At 40.1% G+C, this 17,051-nt stretch overlaps 1 protein-coding gene across 1 annotated transcript in view; it reads right to left on the bottom strand.

Annotated features, from left to right (window-relative positions):
- Window positions 1–1,703: 1,703 nt before the first annotated feature.
- LOC108549245 (hemicentin-2) overlaps window positions 1,704–17,051 on the bottom strand; it is a 115,651-nt gene continuing 100,303 nt past the window's right edge. Inside the window, exons 8-9 of the mRNA XM_017902540.1 lie at window positions 16,092–16,409; window positions 1,704–2,233 (exon numbers count right to left, since the gene is read on the bottom strand). Of these exons, the coding sequence (XP_017758029.1) occupies window positions 1,704–2,233; window positions 16,092–16,409 (848 nt within the window). The remainder of the gene's footprint in view (window positions 2,234–16,091; window positions 16,410–17,051) is intronic.

Here is a 17,051-nt window from a genome sequence, read left to right as displayed (position 1 = left end):
ATCGAAAGCCACTTACATTCCATATTCCAACTCTATCAGAGTTCAGCAATTAACCGAACCACCGAGGAGCCGTTACTTACCTACGTTTCATCCCTGCCCTGACACCATCAGCGATACGCTGTTGATAAAGCAGCAGACTCAGTTGCAAGTTATTAAACAACGATGTTTATTATTCATATATACAAACGTTTACATGTCCGTTAAAAGGTTTGGCCAGTTGATTGGCCCAAGCGTTAACGCGTTCGCCACTGGAACGCGCTCATTCTCACACGATACATCAAGTACTCACACGAAACAACGTTCAACACGAAACCACGGTACCGACGATGAGATCGGGAGTACGGGAAGCTTTCGACTGGGAGACGAACATCCAAGGAAGAAAATTTATTGTCTATGTACAAACGCCGTGATAAACGAGACGCTCCTCTTTATCGTGTCATCCTTCTCCTCTTTACATTTACGTTTACGGTTAGCTTAAGCCTAGGTGAAAAATAAGAGCAAGTACCTCGACAGTTCAGGAGGGAATCTTAACGATACTTATTGTCTATTTACAAACGATCGTCAGCATGCTTGACGCATTTCGCATGAGACAATCGCAGCCTCGCGATAGGACAGTCAGCTGTACCCGTTCCTTCGATCTTGCACGGGAGAACCGAATTGAAGGTTAAGGGGAGGGAGCAAGGTCTGTCAGAACGCGACTTTTTGATACTCAGGTCCGACAGTGGGGAAACAAGGCTAGACGATGAGAATTCGATTATTTATAACCTGAAGTTTGTACTCTCGTTTGGCATCGGAAAGAAAGATGAGCAGATATGGAGCAGTGTTACGTAGAATAGTTTACATCGTAGGTGAAGACTTGGGCACAGTGACGGATGTAGGTGTAGGCGGTGGAGACCTCGGGCCTTGTAAAACTGGCACCCTCGCGTCGCTATAGAAATACACATTATTTCATAGAAACTGTACTTTAATATTTAAACAAATTCTATTTCCCAATAAGGAATATGCATTCTCTGCCTTTTTCTTCAATTTTTTACTTATTTTGTACTTATGTCGCGTGAACTGATTGGGAGAAGAAAGTGTTCAAATAAGAGAATTCTTATGTAATACTTAAAACAAAAAATGAGAATAATATTAACATTAGAAAGAAACAGAACTTCCGTCTTAAATTAAATTAAATCAAACGTATGATGGATTTTGCAATATCATACTTTCGTGTTAGGTTCCTTGCACATTTATGAGGTTTAAAATATTTTTAGATTGAACGGAATGTTCACATAACAAGTGTGAGTATAATAAAGGTTTCAATATAGGGTCCCAAAAGTGTGTAAAGCTACGGGCCTCGTGAAGTCTAGATCCGTCACTGTTCGAGTAAAATCTACTTAGCTAAAGACATACCCTGTCTCATCCCCTTATCCTACAATTGTATCCAAAATTCCACGTCAAATCTCGCACTTCGAATACTTCCAATTTGAAATTCCCCAAATTTATTTCATCTCCAGTACCTACCTCTTTCTCAAATACATTTTACTCGATCATCGCACGAGCTATCTCTAACAACCAGGATCCAAACGTTAATCACACGAGCGTCAGACCCAAGTCTGACACACTCAGACCCAATCCTGACCAGCGAGCACGAGAAACCGCGTCGCGGCCATTGGACTGACCAGTGGCGCCACGATCGACGGCAGAGCCATCTGCACCGTCTATATACAGCTCTCTTGCACTCGCGAACTCCTCGTGTAGATGTCGTGACTGCGGTGCACCAGGAGCGTGCTCGGTCTCAGCGGGCTCAAGCTCTTCTCCACTTTCTTCACGAAGCCGTTCGGATAAATCCACGAATCCTTCGTGTGCAACACGGACGAGGGCGACGGATAATCCAGCTCCTCCAAGTGACCGATATCTTTCGTCCTGTTCAAACTCACGATCTCGTACTTGGGCTCGAATATGTCTGGCCTCTTGTCCATCTTGCTGGGGATCACGTCCGGGTCGTCGTCGGTCATATCGTTCGCCATTTCTCCCTTCGCGTCGTCTCGGGTCTCCTTGCAGGTTGGCGCCACCGTCGCTCTGTCCTCCTTGCCGCCATATTGCACCACTTCGGTGTGAGTCTTGACGGGCTGCATGGGATGGCTACGGCGGTACAGGGTGAGCGTGATGCCCACTATCAGGATGCACACGGCTGTTATCCCACCGGCGAAACAGGCGACCAGCAGGCTGTAGTCGGATGTTCCGCGATCTGGGGACAGAAGGAGACGTGACTCACGTAAAAGGCGATCGTTAGGGGGCTTCGACGTGGCCTGGCCCACGAGTTGGACATTGCAGTCGTTATGTCAGGGCTGCTAACGAGGCTTTTAAAATTGCTGACGATTGTTAAACGTGGACAGCGTGGATATCGGCCGGGCTCTTTCTCGGGGTTCTTCCCGCGGCCTATCGTCGCGTAGGTGGTGGTATCGACGTGGATTTTAAATTCGCGGATAGGTCGCGGGATAATTGAATTTCGTTATTGAACGCCGGCCAGTACCGAAATTTCATCTCGCTTCGCGCGGCTACGTTCGCGCAATTAGAAATGTAATTAAGACTCGTTCGATCGGCCTCGCTGAATTTTGTAATGGAGCCCCGACGATTTAATTAGCCGCGCGAACGAAGAGTTCGTGGCTTGGAACTGGAACGACACGAAGCTTTATTTCTTTTTTTTCTTTTTTTTTTAATTTGGAATTGGTCGTTATCTTGTTTGTGTTCGCGGTAGCTGGGGAATAATGGCGAATTAAGTTTCACGCGTGAATTTGTTCTGCGTGGACAATTTAAAGTTGTTTGCTCGTTAAATCTTTCCTTCGAGTTTCTCAACTGAAGTTGAACTGTTATTTCAGTTTTGATAATTGTGGCGCCGGAATGGCTTTCTGGAAACGTCGGGAAAGAATTTCGAGTTTCAACAGTTTGTAACTTTGCACGTATTTTTTTCTTTTTTTTTTTCTTCTTGTTTGAAATGTCGAGAATCGATTAAAGAGAAATATGAAATCATATGGAACAAGGGGTGAAATTTTTTTGGAGAATATCGTGCCATTTTCAGCAAATATAAAGCAATAAATGCAACGAATGCACAGGTGAGCTGCCTCGCCCACTTAATTATTTTCCGTAAAATTATTAACGAAACGACGTTAAAACCACGATACTCGTTTCGCGTTCGAATGTACAAACAAATTCGTACAAAAAGAAGAGTGCTTGAAATTAATCAAAAGCTCTTTCACTCGTAACTTCTCCGCTTGAACATTGATTCGGAAAATAATTTTCGAAATTGTCCAAATTTTCGCGAAATATAACGCTGCAAAAATTTAACAACTCCCCTGAAAGCTTTTAAAACACTGGAATTATGCTCCATTTATGAAACATTATACGAACCATAAATTAAAATGCACTGCTTTATTTATGTAACAATTTCTATACATATACCCTAGGTTATATCTACCTAAATGTAATTATACTGTTAACATCCACAGCAACGTTCGTGTAGCGAATATCACCAAGAAAATTGGGTAAAATAAGCGAACGAAAATGAAAAGATATCGATCGATGATCCCAATAAATTTTTCCCCTAATTAATTCAGATAATCCCCTAATTAATTGCACTGCTAAATGCACAGCTATATGGACACTATTGCCAGATTTACCGAGAAGGTGAATTTTTATTTAATACTGTAAAAGGAAACCAAAAGCATCAACTGTAAATCGGTGATATCCCACTGAATGTGATCCAAATATCACGCATAGAAGCATGAGTGCATGTGTGTGAGGATGAGTGACGCGTGAACTGAGGTATGAATCACAAACTGGTGTTGAGACACCGAAAATTGACGAAAGAACAAGAACACGATAACGCAAACTCAAAACTCGTAGACTGATTTTGTAAATTAAAGAGCGTCCTGTACGCTAGGTTTCTAGGATAGTTCTATCTGCAATAGTATGCGTTTTCACTGAGGCGCTGTTTCCCTCCTGGCTTAACTCAGTTTATGGTCCTGCCTGAGTACGGAAATGGCAACTGCCGCCCAAAATGTCTTTTTTCCCCTGTCAGCTGTGTGCTCTACGGTCGACCTTGGTCGGCCGTAGTATGGGACTGGCAACCCCACGGTGCCTAGCTGACGTGCACCTACGTCGAGGTGGGCTAGCAGCCTCAGAACGGTAGTGGTTCGCCACGAACGGGACGACCGGTACGCCCGTGATCACCGGTACCACGGGAGACCGATTTAGCCCTGGGCCGACTGTCTTATGGCAGTCCGCCCGTAGGTCGCTGAGTTGGCCTCGTGGTGGCAGTGGTTGGAGCCTACATCGCAGGCAAGGTCTCTCGAAGCCCGGCGTGAGAGTTGCGCATCGTACAGCTCGGGTGCTGTCCTCCTGAGGCAGTAGGGATTTAGAAAGGTCCCGTCCCAACACCAAGGGAGTCGACTGGGGCTAGCATCCCAGTTAGACAAATTGGCAGGACCGATTGTGTTCTTGGCACTTTCGGTTCGCGCTGGTTGGGCGTATCCCAACCCCTCCATAGGGCGGTGTGTGGGTGTTTTATCCCCATCGCCCTTGCGGAGGTTGGATAACTGGATAAGCGATAGCTTCTCACAGTTTACTATCCAAACTCATGTCAGCTTCGGTTGGATCTCATATCCATGCCAGACCTGAAGTGGCCCAAGAGTAATACGCCAAATCGGGCATCTCCCCGGGCGGGGAGCAGAGTTAAACACGTGTATATCAAATATCATCAAAATCAGTGAAATGAGAGTAATATCTTTTGTTAAAAAACGTAAAATCTTATAGAAATACAATAAAGAAAAGGTTGGAAAAATATTTTTGAAAAAGGAAAGGTAGGGGATAAAATGACGTGGCAGAGACTTGCCGTGGAAGTGAAACGAGTGAAGTGGGTGTCTTTGTCGAAACGAGGACCGGTATCGACGACAACGTCTGAGACGTGTCCGGCAAACGAGACTCTCCTCTTCCCTTATTTATCGGATCACGTGGGAAACGTAAAGAACTTCCTTCCGGTAGCGAAGATTAAGAAGGAAAGAGGAAACCGGACCAACGACGGCGATGGCCAGGCTCTTTGGCATTCAGAAAGCGCTTTGGTTCGTTAGCCAGCTAGCGTTTCGAATGTACACGCCCCCTGCGTGCACCTGCACGGATGTGTACGTATCTAGTCCGGGGCAAACATATACAACGGATAATTCGATTTGTGTACGGCTAACGTTTACAGGCAATTTGTAATCAGAGTAAATACTTCCTAATGCACCGGTTTAACTTTGAACGAAATTAGCGAAGAAAGGGGACGGTCCATGGAAGGCAAGACCACGCAGGTTCGTATGTAGAAGGAAGTGGACGATAATTGATGACTGGGGAGGACGGGATGTGATTCTGGGTGGAAAAGTAAGTCGAAAATGTGGAACGAAGCTTTTTCGTATAGGGCTTGGTTTTTGAGAAAATTGGATTCAAAGAATTGCACTATTAGGGGCAGATAATTCTGGTTTGACCTACCAGATGTCGTTGCAGATTGCTTTTACTTGTATTTGTATTTATTGTATTGACATACGTTTATATATTGGTAATTAATTTTATTACTTTAGAAATTGTTAGAATCGTGTCTTGCTAAATTCACATTTTTGTGAAGCTTCACCTTACAGATGTCGTTGCACATTGCTTTACTTGTCTTTGTATTTATTGTATTGGGTACATACGTCTATATATTGGTAATTAATTTTATTGCTTCAGAAATTGTTAGAAAAATTGTATTCTCCTAAATTCATAATTTTTTAATTTTTGTTAACGATATTTGGAGTGTTTTCATGTTTTGCTTTACTATTTTTAACTAGTTATTGAGATAATGTAAATTGTAAATTTAAAAATTGGAAATATAAATTTTGATCTCGAGATAGGTGAAAGATGAAGATAAATAAATTCTGCAACATGTAAGCTGCTTTGAATACCTCTTTTTATTTAATTATTCGTTCAATTCGAATATATTAAATATTTTGGGTTGTTGACTTAATTTTGAATAACTATAAATTTTGGCTAAGAAGAGAATTGTTATTAGAAGGAAAAATTTGAAATGATTATCGTTTATGGAACTTGAACACCTCGCAATGAGTTTGTTATTAAAATTTAAGAATTTATAGTGATTACAGGATGTATTTATCTGTTCAGATATATATATCCTGCAATGAGACTGTCTTGTAATTAAATTCTGTGCTCCATTTTCTCCAGGTCAGCCTCCTTGTAATTAGGTTAAAATGTTTTTAGACGTTAAAAGGTTTAATATAATAAAAGTCTGGTCTTAATGGATGCCAAGACGAAAAGGATAATATGCAAATTCTTTTTATAGGCTGTATATAGAATTACTATATAATTTCTACATATATACATGATGTAAAATGTAAAATGCTTCTTGAAAATAGTTGGAGTATAAATTCCTAATATTAAATTAATTTTAATATTATTTAATATTTAATATTAAAATTAATAATTGTATTTGATATTTAATATTAATATTAAAATTAATATTAGTTATATAAATAATATTAAAAGATTAAAAAATAGGAAATTAAAATAAGAAAAATCGGTTTCTCTATCTACTGCAATCCTTTTTATTTTCTTTTTTCTTCTTTTTTGCGAATTTCTGCAATACTTGAATATGTGTCTCGTGAATGATATTTCGTATCTTTTAAAATTTATACGCTTTCGCGGTGATAAAATTCATTATTATGAACAAAAAACGTAAGCATAAAGAATGGTCGTACTCGACGTGTGCTATTCTACTTTAGATTCTTGTTTTTACCGCAGATATGTACATGCATCTATTAAACATACAGGCACTGCAAAAAGCTATGTTATTTGTAAAAGCAGATAGGAGAAGGAATTTTATTTATTTCAGTATTTTCCAATAATTTTGATGAGATATTTGAATTAAAGTAGTACGACTCAGTCATTTACGATTCGAAGTTCATAGATCGATAAATTCAACTTGTATCTATACATTGCATAGTAATATGATGTAACACATATACAGAATATACAGTAATATAGTATAATAAAGAACATGCACATACATAATAACAATAGAAAACAGTAAAAACACCAAATGAAATATAGAATCTAATTAATCTTTCTACTGATTTTGTTATATATTTTCAATAAATCCTTATTATATTTATATAGTTACCTACAAAATAAACGAATATAAAGAAGAATTCTAAAATAAAAAATTTCAAAAAAAATAATAATTAGTGGATTTTTAATCAGAAACAGATATTACTTAAAAATGTTAGCCTAATTCAATATTACACCAATAAAATACAATACGTGTTAGAAACAAGCATGTCAAATGAAAATCTAACAATATAAGCATACACTATATAAAGTTTGCAATTTTCAAGTCACATATACAGTATAGAGGGTTGTATGTGTATAAAGTGTATGTATAGAGGGTTGATACACCTAACATTCGTGACCACGTACTCCCACAATAACTTTTTAATCCCTCTATCCCCCTGTATACCATAGGGTGCCCGAATACCATATTACTTCCACTATCCTCAAACTCCTTCATTATTTCGTATTTAGTTGTTCTAGTTAGCATAACGCGTTTCCGTCTGGGCGACATTAGAATGCCATGTAAATGGCTCCGCTATTAAATGTAAACCAGATTATGTACATACATACATGCATGCATGCATGCATACATACGGCATCTGGATAATAGAACGTTCAAATGACAATATTTAGATAATCAGGTATTCGGATAACGCGAATTCTAGCGAGGAAAAATCCTACAGCGACACCTGTCTTGAGATCCAATTTATATCTGAAAATGATTGCATAATCAGAAGACAAGGCCAAGTGAACTGGACACTCTCGAATTGGTACACACTAATTCAATATACCCTAACGATTCCATTACAATCCTCTCACGACTCTGCAAGGACTCTTAACTACCTCGTGAATGCAGTCTCATGACTATGTGCCTGTGGGGATCTTTGCTATAGTGTCTCTGAAGAGGTGAAAAGGAAGAGTCAAAGACAGTTTAGTATGAAGTAGAAATATGAATGTTCTTCACGAAGATTCCTTTTCTCACTACGTGAATCTCTATCACATTCCCATTATTGTAGGAAAGGAATAGGTACGGCCCTGAAAGAATGTCAAGAGTGTTTGATCGAATGTAAGGGATGCTTATGGCAGCCGAATGCAAGTGAAGAGTGGAAGCCTAGGAATTGGTCCGAGTGTTTAGGATACATGACTCACCGATTGAGAAAGAGAACATGAATATAAAAGAAAACAGAGTGCAAGGTTTAAATAAGAGTCCAAGGACGTGGAAGAGTCAATGTGTGTTTTAAAATCAGTCGTAGTTACGTAATAATTACGTGAGTCATACTTACATCACTGCTTACTCTGTTGCTTACCCACCATTCCTACATTATGCAAATCGCAAAATATAATAAACGAATTGCCAACCTGTTCATCCATGTCCCTATTCCTTTTGGTCTACATAAAACCTAGACCCCCCATTTCCTGATCTTAAGCACTCTTCTATCACTCATCTGACACTCTCCACCAGAGACTCTCCTCTCTCTCCACAGAAACTCTATCATCTCTATACAACCGACAAGGTGTGATAAAAACACTGGAACAATGCTGTACTCTAACCTCTCCATCCATCTTTTGCTTTCTTTTGCTCCATGTAGAACCTAGCTTCCTCGTGCTTTAATCTCAAGAGCTCAATCCGGACACTGCTCTATCACCCATCTGACATTCTCTGCATAAGCTATGCTTCATCTTCACTGAACAAATCCCAAAATTTAATAGACAGTCAGAGCTATCCTCAAACTCGTTCTGCATTTCTCAGTTTCTTTCGCTGTATATACAACCTAACTCCTTCTCCTTGTCCTCTAATATTAAGCACTGGATCCAAACACTCCTCCATCACCAATCTGACGGTCTCCACCAAAAGTCTTGCATTTCTTCGCCTAAACACTCCAGCAATTACAGCATGATAGGTCAAAGTCGAACTGACTCGGCCCTCTGTTCTTAGTGCTTTTAAACACGTTGAATTCCATGCTAGTTTTACAAGTATTGCTCATGGCGCCATGATGAATTTTCTATTATGCGATGCATATAATGTTGAAATATTATCTACAATAGATAAGTTGCAATGTAAAACCATCTTTGACATGGTAATTGCGACGGGGTCACCACTGAATTAACGATGCTAATAATACAAATTTCTAAATATTGACATTTGTTTAAATGTCAATTGACTCCACCGTCAAATTGAGTACCGGTCACCGGTGACCCCCGTCATAGCATTCAACGTGTGTTTTGAAGGCTATCGAGGATGGGGAAAAGGACGGAAAAGGCCAACCGAGCAAGAAAGGATTTACACAGGGAACACTATCATGAGGCAAAGTCTTGGTGACTGAAGGGGTCATAAATTAAGGAGTGAAACTAACTGCTGGCTTGCAAACTAACTGTCAGACCCCAGGCTAATCCTCGGAATGACATTGACGATAGCCAATACCTGTTAGCCTGCAGTGAGTGTTGGTATGTTAGTGAGGAAAAGACTGATAAATACTCCACCTTAGCTTATCCAGCCATCTGGCATAGGCGTAGTGACGGAATCTTAGCCACTACACTGTGCATCAGCCTCTTCTCTCCTCTAGACTCAGGAACTCGACTTACACACTCTTCCATCGCCAATCTGACACTGTCCCCCAAAAATTCTCACATACCCTCGTCACGCGAATCCTAAAGCCCTATAAATCCTAGCTTCTTTATTCTTCAATTTCAAAAACTCGATCTAAACACTCCTCCATCGTTAATCTGACGCTATTCACCACGAACTTTGCGTGGAGCAATTATCTCGTACGAATCCCAAAACATAATAAACAAATCAGAAGAAGGCCGCACTCGAAGCAGAATAGCCCTCGACCTAGCGACACGGAACGAATCCATTTCGTTCAGGACGCAATCATCCGCATTTATAAAACCTCTATCCACGTGGTCCTTACCGGGACGCGTTAGCAGGAAATGACAGGGACTCGGCGAAACCGGTTGAAACGGTTTCGAAGGGGTTCACGATGGTTGGAGACAGGGTTGGAGGCGGTCCAGGTCGGGTGCGCATTATCAGTAGAACGTATACAGCCCAGATCCAAGATGAGCTCGTGTTGCGAACGTGCCTGGCCACGTACACACGTGCACACTCGAGAGTGTGCACACCTAGCCAGTCTAACGCTTCAACCGTCTCATGTACACTTGCAAACGCACACATATAGCGACACGTACCCACAGCCACGCGTATACTGCGACACACACACGCACACATGCACACAGAGGAGATCGTCCACGGGCCGGCATGAATAAACCATGAGGATGGAAATTAAAGGCGATAAATGCGCCTGGAATGAGACAGCAGCGAGGAAAGGGACTAGCTCTTTATGGGATTTTAATTCAGCCTCCGAGGGAAGAGGAGGATACGAAGAAACGTGTCGTACGGAACGGGAAAAGCGGAAAGAGAGCTCGAAATTATCGCGGATACGCGTATAATTGCGCTCCAAGGACGCACGGCCCGACAAGACGCCCTGCGTCGCGACGTCACGGCACGTTGAACCCGTGATACAATTCCGGCTAATTGAGACACGTAACGAATGTCGCGCACGCGCGCACCCCTGCCAAAGGGCCTCGTTCGTGTTTACGATTACCATAAGCTCTTCAATGCAATCGCGATGGGTGGTCCCTTTGGGAGGACGCCATTCGCGACGATGAAACGAATTTTCCGGCACTGCAATATTTTTCGGTTTAATGGCTATCTGGCCGAAAGTCGGTCAGTGATTTTCAAGCACAGTGCTGGTTGAAAAGGATCTTTCGAATATTCGACGTACAGGGTGTCCCATCTGAAGTTTCCTATTTTATTATTTCCTAAATTATAATTGGTTTTGCAGAAATATTTCTAGTGTAACTTACCCTGTCTCGCAGGCTATGGTCATCAATTTCTCTGACCTACGAAGATCAAAATATTATAGGTCAATGGAAAATTCTATTGGTTTGTTGTAGCCATTGCAATTCAATAGAATTTGGCTGAAAAGTTCAATTATATTGACATTTTCGACTAATATCGTGGTGAGCTAATTTCTTTACATAAATAAGGAGGAAAAATTCTAAATTTATCGTTGATCAAAGGCACTTACTCTGTACATTTAGGAAGTATACAGATGCAGAGGATTAAAAAAATCAAGGACTCCTTGAAATTTCGGAAACAAATGCATTCACAAGGAGAGTGCAAGTCATTGTTTTAGGTCATTGATTTAGTTGAAACTTTGCAGGTTTGTTGATGCTCCTTGTTAACCAAAATTTGTGATTCCTATAAGATATACTAAAACTACAGCTTCGAAAATGATCGAGTGGAAATTTCAAATGGGACACCCTGTACGTGTAACCATTTATTTGGAGTCTTCGTCTCTTCCTTATCAGATTCTTGAATTGGAAGTATGAAAAATAAATAGATAATTATCGTTACAATTTTTTTTTGTAAATTTAAATTCGGTCAAAAATACTGTTATTTTTATTTTATTTTATATCATCGATGTGTAGGACATATTTTCTAGCGTCCCTTCACTCTAGAGAGGTAACGGTGGTTAAGATCTATATTCAGTTAGCAAAAAGCTTTCGAGTGCAAAGGGTTGATAATTATTTTATATGTGCGATGAAGTGGAAAAGATTGAAATTCACTGGGTCAAGTAATTAGGTGGATGCACATGTGGAGATTGATCGAGATGATTGAACGTGTTTGGAGGCAGCTACCGTAGGAACTCGATTATTCGAATTAATTGGAGAACATGCATGTTCAAGTACGAGAATATTTTTAATACTTTATTTTCACGAATTTTCATTTCGAAAAGAATCCTGTGAATCCGTGAAGCACGTAATACTATATCTATATTGTAGGATGGCGGAACTGGTCTTGAGACACCGAAAATTGACGAAGGAACAAGAACACGATAACACAAACTCAAAACTCGTAAACTGATTTTGGAAAGAACACCAAGATAACGAAAACACACAAAGACGCACTCTTTTAAAACTCTCTTTCCAACACCAAGCGACTCACGCTTGTGCTGGTCACAACCGATTTCTATGGACCCTGTTTTGGTCGTCAAGGACCTGCTTTTATGCTTTTCTTAACCTACGCTTCACCTCCCCGTAGGGGAGCCACTCAACTTAATTTTGTTATATATTGGGTTGGCAAGAAAGTACTTTCGGTTTTTTAGTGTGCAATAAAACTCAATTGTTCCTATACAGTAAATAAAATTTTAATCGGTCAAATATCATCCATTCTATTCGATGACCTTTTGCCATCTTTCTGGTAGCTTCGTGATCCTGCGCTCATAGAATTTCTGGTCCTTAACTGCAAAAAACTTAACCAAGTGCGTAAATCTCAGATCGACCAGAACGTTGTGGGTACCTTACAGTGAAAAATCTTCAGAACGAAATTTTTTAAACTAATTCTGACACGTGCGTTCTGTTAAACAATCAACATCATAAACTTCTGATATCTCTTTGTGAACCTCAGCCGCATTCTTGCCTTTATGAAAATAAAAAAGTAAAATGTGTCGAAAATGCATATTTTTGCACTCCATGATAAGACTGACCGTGAACTGACAATTCTAAACGAAATTACACGGAATTTCACGAAATAGCAACCTAAATGTATCGACTACCACATCTCAAAAGAAAAATATTCTAACATGGACAAAAGAATAACTAAACAAGCATAATATTATTTACTGATGCAAACCGAAATTTCTTTGAGATCGTCCTCAATTGGCGACGATTAATGACGAACTAAATTTCTTGAAGAACGTGTTTCCAAAGGGAAATCGGTTTTCCCATTGGTGGTTGACAGGACCGAGGGTGGGCCCTCGGTCCGCGAATCAGATGCCCCCAAAGAAGGGAGGACCGTCTTCCGCGACCAGGTCTGCCGGTGGAGGAAGCCTCTCCCTCAAAGGGGGTTGCTGGTGGGTCACCCGCACATTCGTGACCCTTCCTGAAGGACCCGTTACTTTATGGCTCCGAAAGTCGCGACATCGCACATGGCCTGGTCCCTTTCTTTGCAGGCCTATTGTCAGCCAAATCCCAAGTGCTGTTGCCTGCTTTCTAACATTAGTGGCTAAAGAATGCCTCGTGTCCGGTGACCCGAGGGAAATAAAGAATTGTTTGAAAATGCATTGAAAATGAAGATAGAAAGGACACGGAACTCGAACTAAAACAGCAATTAGAATCTGGCTGTCAGAAGACCCTAACTGTCTTCTGGGTCTATTCTAAACAAAGGGCCGAACGAAATACCGGCACGACATTCCAAGGCTTAACACCAACCCAATAGAATAACTTTTCAATTTGCTTGTAGAAGATATCGATCGATTTATAATTTATTTTTGTTGGCAATAGCCGATTCGCGATTTCTTTTGGTATCCTACAATATACAGCAATTTTTCTTTTCAATGCTCGATCTTCCAGCACCTTCTTTATTTTTCGCTTCAATATAAGTTTCTAATACATCAGCTTCTCGTGTAAGTTATAGTAATCTGAACTAGCCAGGTCGTATCAGGAGTCGAGTGATATACTGATCATGCTATTCATCTACTGCAGTCAATGAAAGTTCATTACGTTTGAACTGCATCGGTCAATTAAGGATTTCAAAGCTCTGAAGTATAAGCCTGGTTTTTCAGAAGAAATCCCCTAGACGTTTCCCTAGCAGTGCAACTAGCTTCATTAGACATCAAACTACACATTAATATCACTGTCAGTTCCACTAATCAAAGACACGTGTACAACACAAACTTGCATGGTCTTCCAACGAACGAAAATCATGTCGCTGCATACCGTGCATTACTGAATTAAATGTAAGTGTTGGTCCTATATGTGTGAATGCGAACGAGGTTGAATAAGTGAAGCTCATTTGCTATGATATAAATATAATATGTGCCAGTGTAAAACAGTTATGTGAGAATCGTCAAAGAGGAAACAGGGTTAATAAGAGTGAGAGAGAGAGAAGAATTGTCTAGAAAGTGTCAATCGATTATTTGGTTTAAAATAGTTTATTGCGAGTTGTTTTCGTTATTTAAATATTTTTATCCAAATATACTAATGTGTTAACTGTTAAAAAACGTAGAAGATATTGGTGTCCATTTCTATCCAGAGGGAGGATTTAAAGTTCACCCGAAAGTGACCTAACTTCGATGTAAGAACGAGCTAATTTCGGTCAACGACGACTTCCTATGTGTCATGAGATGGAGCAATCGTTGAGCTAAGAGTGACACGAAGAATCTAATCCCGGACCTCGAAAGCACCTAACATTGTTATAAAAAGTTGAAGTTGTTCTAAAAAAAATTTAATTTTGATGTAGACCGATCCAATTTTTACCTAGGAACAACTCACTGTTAGTCTGAGAAGGTTCAAATGTTAAATTAGAAATGTAAGAACAATCTGATGCCAGTGTCAAAATGATCCACGTTAAAAACATGGCATGATCTATTTACGTGACACTAAGTTGGTAACATATGCTGACAGAGTAGTTGGATAAGCCACATCGACACTCTTATCTATATCTACATTTAGTTCTTTATTATTAGATCCGATAATCCTGGATCATTTACAAATTGTAGGTACTTTTATCCAATAATAAAAATTCTTGGGTTATATCTCTGGTAGATCTGCTACTTTATGACCAATCAAGCTTATATTGCTTTACACTCCTGGACTATGTCGATGTTCTATCACACTATGCACTCTCTATCATTTCCTTTTTGGAATCGGGACTCAGTGATCCTAATTTAAAAAATTTATAAATATTCGTGTGCTCTATGTTAATAACTAGTTAAAGCAGTTAGAGAAGGTGGATCTGTTATTCCATAAACTGATCAGGGACTCACAGTGCTATGCAGAGCTCAGAAGAGACCTCTAATACCAATACAGTCGCTATTCATCGATGATTCAGGCCAAACAGACACTATAATTTCCCCATTCTCGCTTTCCCATCAGAAGCCATTGTCGGATAACTAACGATTCGTTGGCCTTTAGTCACTAGAAGGTCCTAGCTAATTAGCGCAGATCAATTTCAGAGTCCAAAGACAACTGACTCATTCCTACTTTCACTAAGTGCCAATGTTCATCTTCACCCCATTAAAAACTAACATTATATAAGCCTCTACAAAATTTGCGAAATGCCAGTTTCTTCCTCTCTGCCGACTTGTATTCTTTTGACGTAGCCTTGTTGCTAGAACCCATATTGTATATAGAAATCCGGGTTCCAACACCACCTTCTGAGCTCTATGTAGTACACCATTAATCCTGGGCCTACAGTATCGTGTAAGATTCGTGATATAGAAATCGGGCTAAACTTATTAAAAACCATGATCTCTAGATAGGACCCAACGTAAACAACACGTGTCAAGCTCGTGGTTAATTTTCGCCCATGCCTTTGTGTCTCAGATCAGTGTCACACTTGAAAAGGTTCTAGGTGTGACCAACTTTGTTGCTGATTATGGCACGCATCATCGAATATTAAATCGTAGGCCAAGGGGTCAACCATTTTAAATACCAAACGGCGCGATAGCACTTCTCCTATCCTGTGTCAAGAACTGTCAACGCTATAAGCTGTGTTGACGACAGTTATTGTACACTCGATTATTGTAGATGAGTGTCTTCGTGGTTACCGTTTAGTCATAGGAAGATTAAGCCAAAATTGAAGTAAGGTTTGATATTCCCCAACGGATATAGACAGAGAACATAGGAAAATTAGGCCAAAATTGAAGGAACGTTTGATGTTCCCCAACGGATATAGGCAGAGGACATAGGAAAATTAGGACAAAATTGAAGTAATATCGAATGTTCCGGGGCGGATATAGACGGAAAGCAGATGCACAGTGCGTTTCTTGACATTTTATGGCACGGAATGAGACCAGAGCTACCGATCCGTTTGGCAGTTGCCAATCGGGGAACGAAAAAGACTCGTGACATTCACACGGTTAACATTTTCGGCATGGGTGGGAGAGATAGACATTCGGAGAACTCACCGGTGGTGAACATGGCGACTGCTTTGAGCGTGACCGGTTCAAGGACTACAGGATCGCTGCGGCCCTTCGCGTTGACAGCGTAGAGATGAAGCCTGTATTTACGACCGGGCTCCAGACCAGGAACCACAAAAACCGGCCCGGACAAGCTGAATCTCTCTGTGTGGTTCAGGTAGATGGTATCGACGGGATAAACGTTCTCCTCGCTATAGACCTCCAGTTCGTAATTAGTTAAGGGCAAACCGCCGTCAAATCCCTCCGCGCATCTGACGATCAGCCAGTCTGCGTCCCTCGAGTCCGTGGCTTTAAAATCCTCGTGACCTATTTCATGAAACGTGATGGAAAGCTTGGAGAAGGATGCTCCTCGTATAGACGGTATTTATATTTTGTCTTGCAAGTTTCTCGTACTTTATAAGAAGATAAAGGTGAATAATTACTTTGCGGGTAAAAAGTATAACAATATTTTCTTGCAAAATGCTGTTACCGACTTTGGGCGGGATAAGGGACGACGGGGTTTATTGGGTTAATCCTGTTGGATATGGAAATGGGTCGTTTTGACCCAGAATGTTTGATAACTAGTATATAATTGTTAGAGAAGGGAAGGAAGTTTTTAAGAATTTTCTCATGCAAAGAAATTGTATTCGTTGGATACGTTTATGAGATTTATATGAGCCGTTCACTGCGCAAATTGATTAACTCCATAAAACAAAAAGTGGAAAAATGCAATGAAATAATGTATATTGTTTTTCAAAATTCCCTTTATAATTTAAATCGAAATAAATATCGTAGAATGCGTAAATACAAATGTAACTTTCGTCTAACGGTATATAAAATTTATAAGAAAAAATAGCCAAAAGGTAATCGTTGGTAATGTTACCATTTTTATGTTACTGGAAGAGTTAATCGATTTGGCAAGTGAAAAAAGTAATAAATTTAAATTTTACTAAATTTTACTTAAATTCT

Source organism: Eufriesea mexicana, unplaced genomic scaffold (assembly GCF_001483705.2).
Source record: "Eufriesea mexicana isolate 0111107269 unplaced genomic scaffold, ASM148370v2 scaffold1844, whole genome shotgun sequence".
Classification (NCBI taxonomy): domain Eukaryota; kingdom Metazoa; phylum Arthropoda; class Insecta; order Hymenoptera; family Apidae; genus Eufriesea; species Eufriesea mexicana.
Note: the sequence above shows the minus strand (reverse complement) of the source record. Positions and strands in the feature narration are given on the sequence as shown.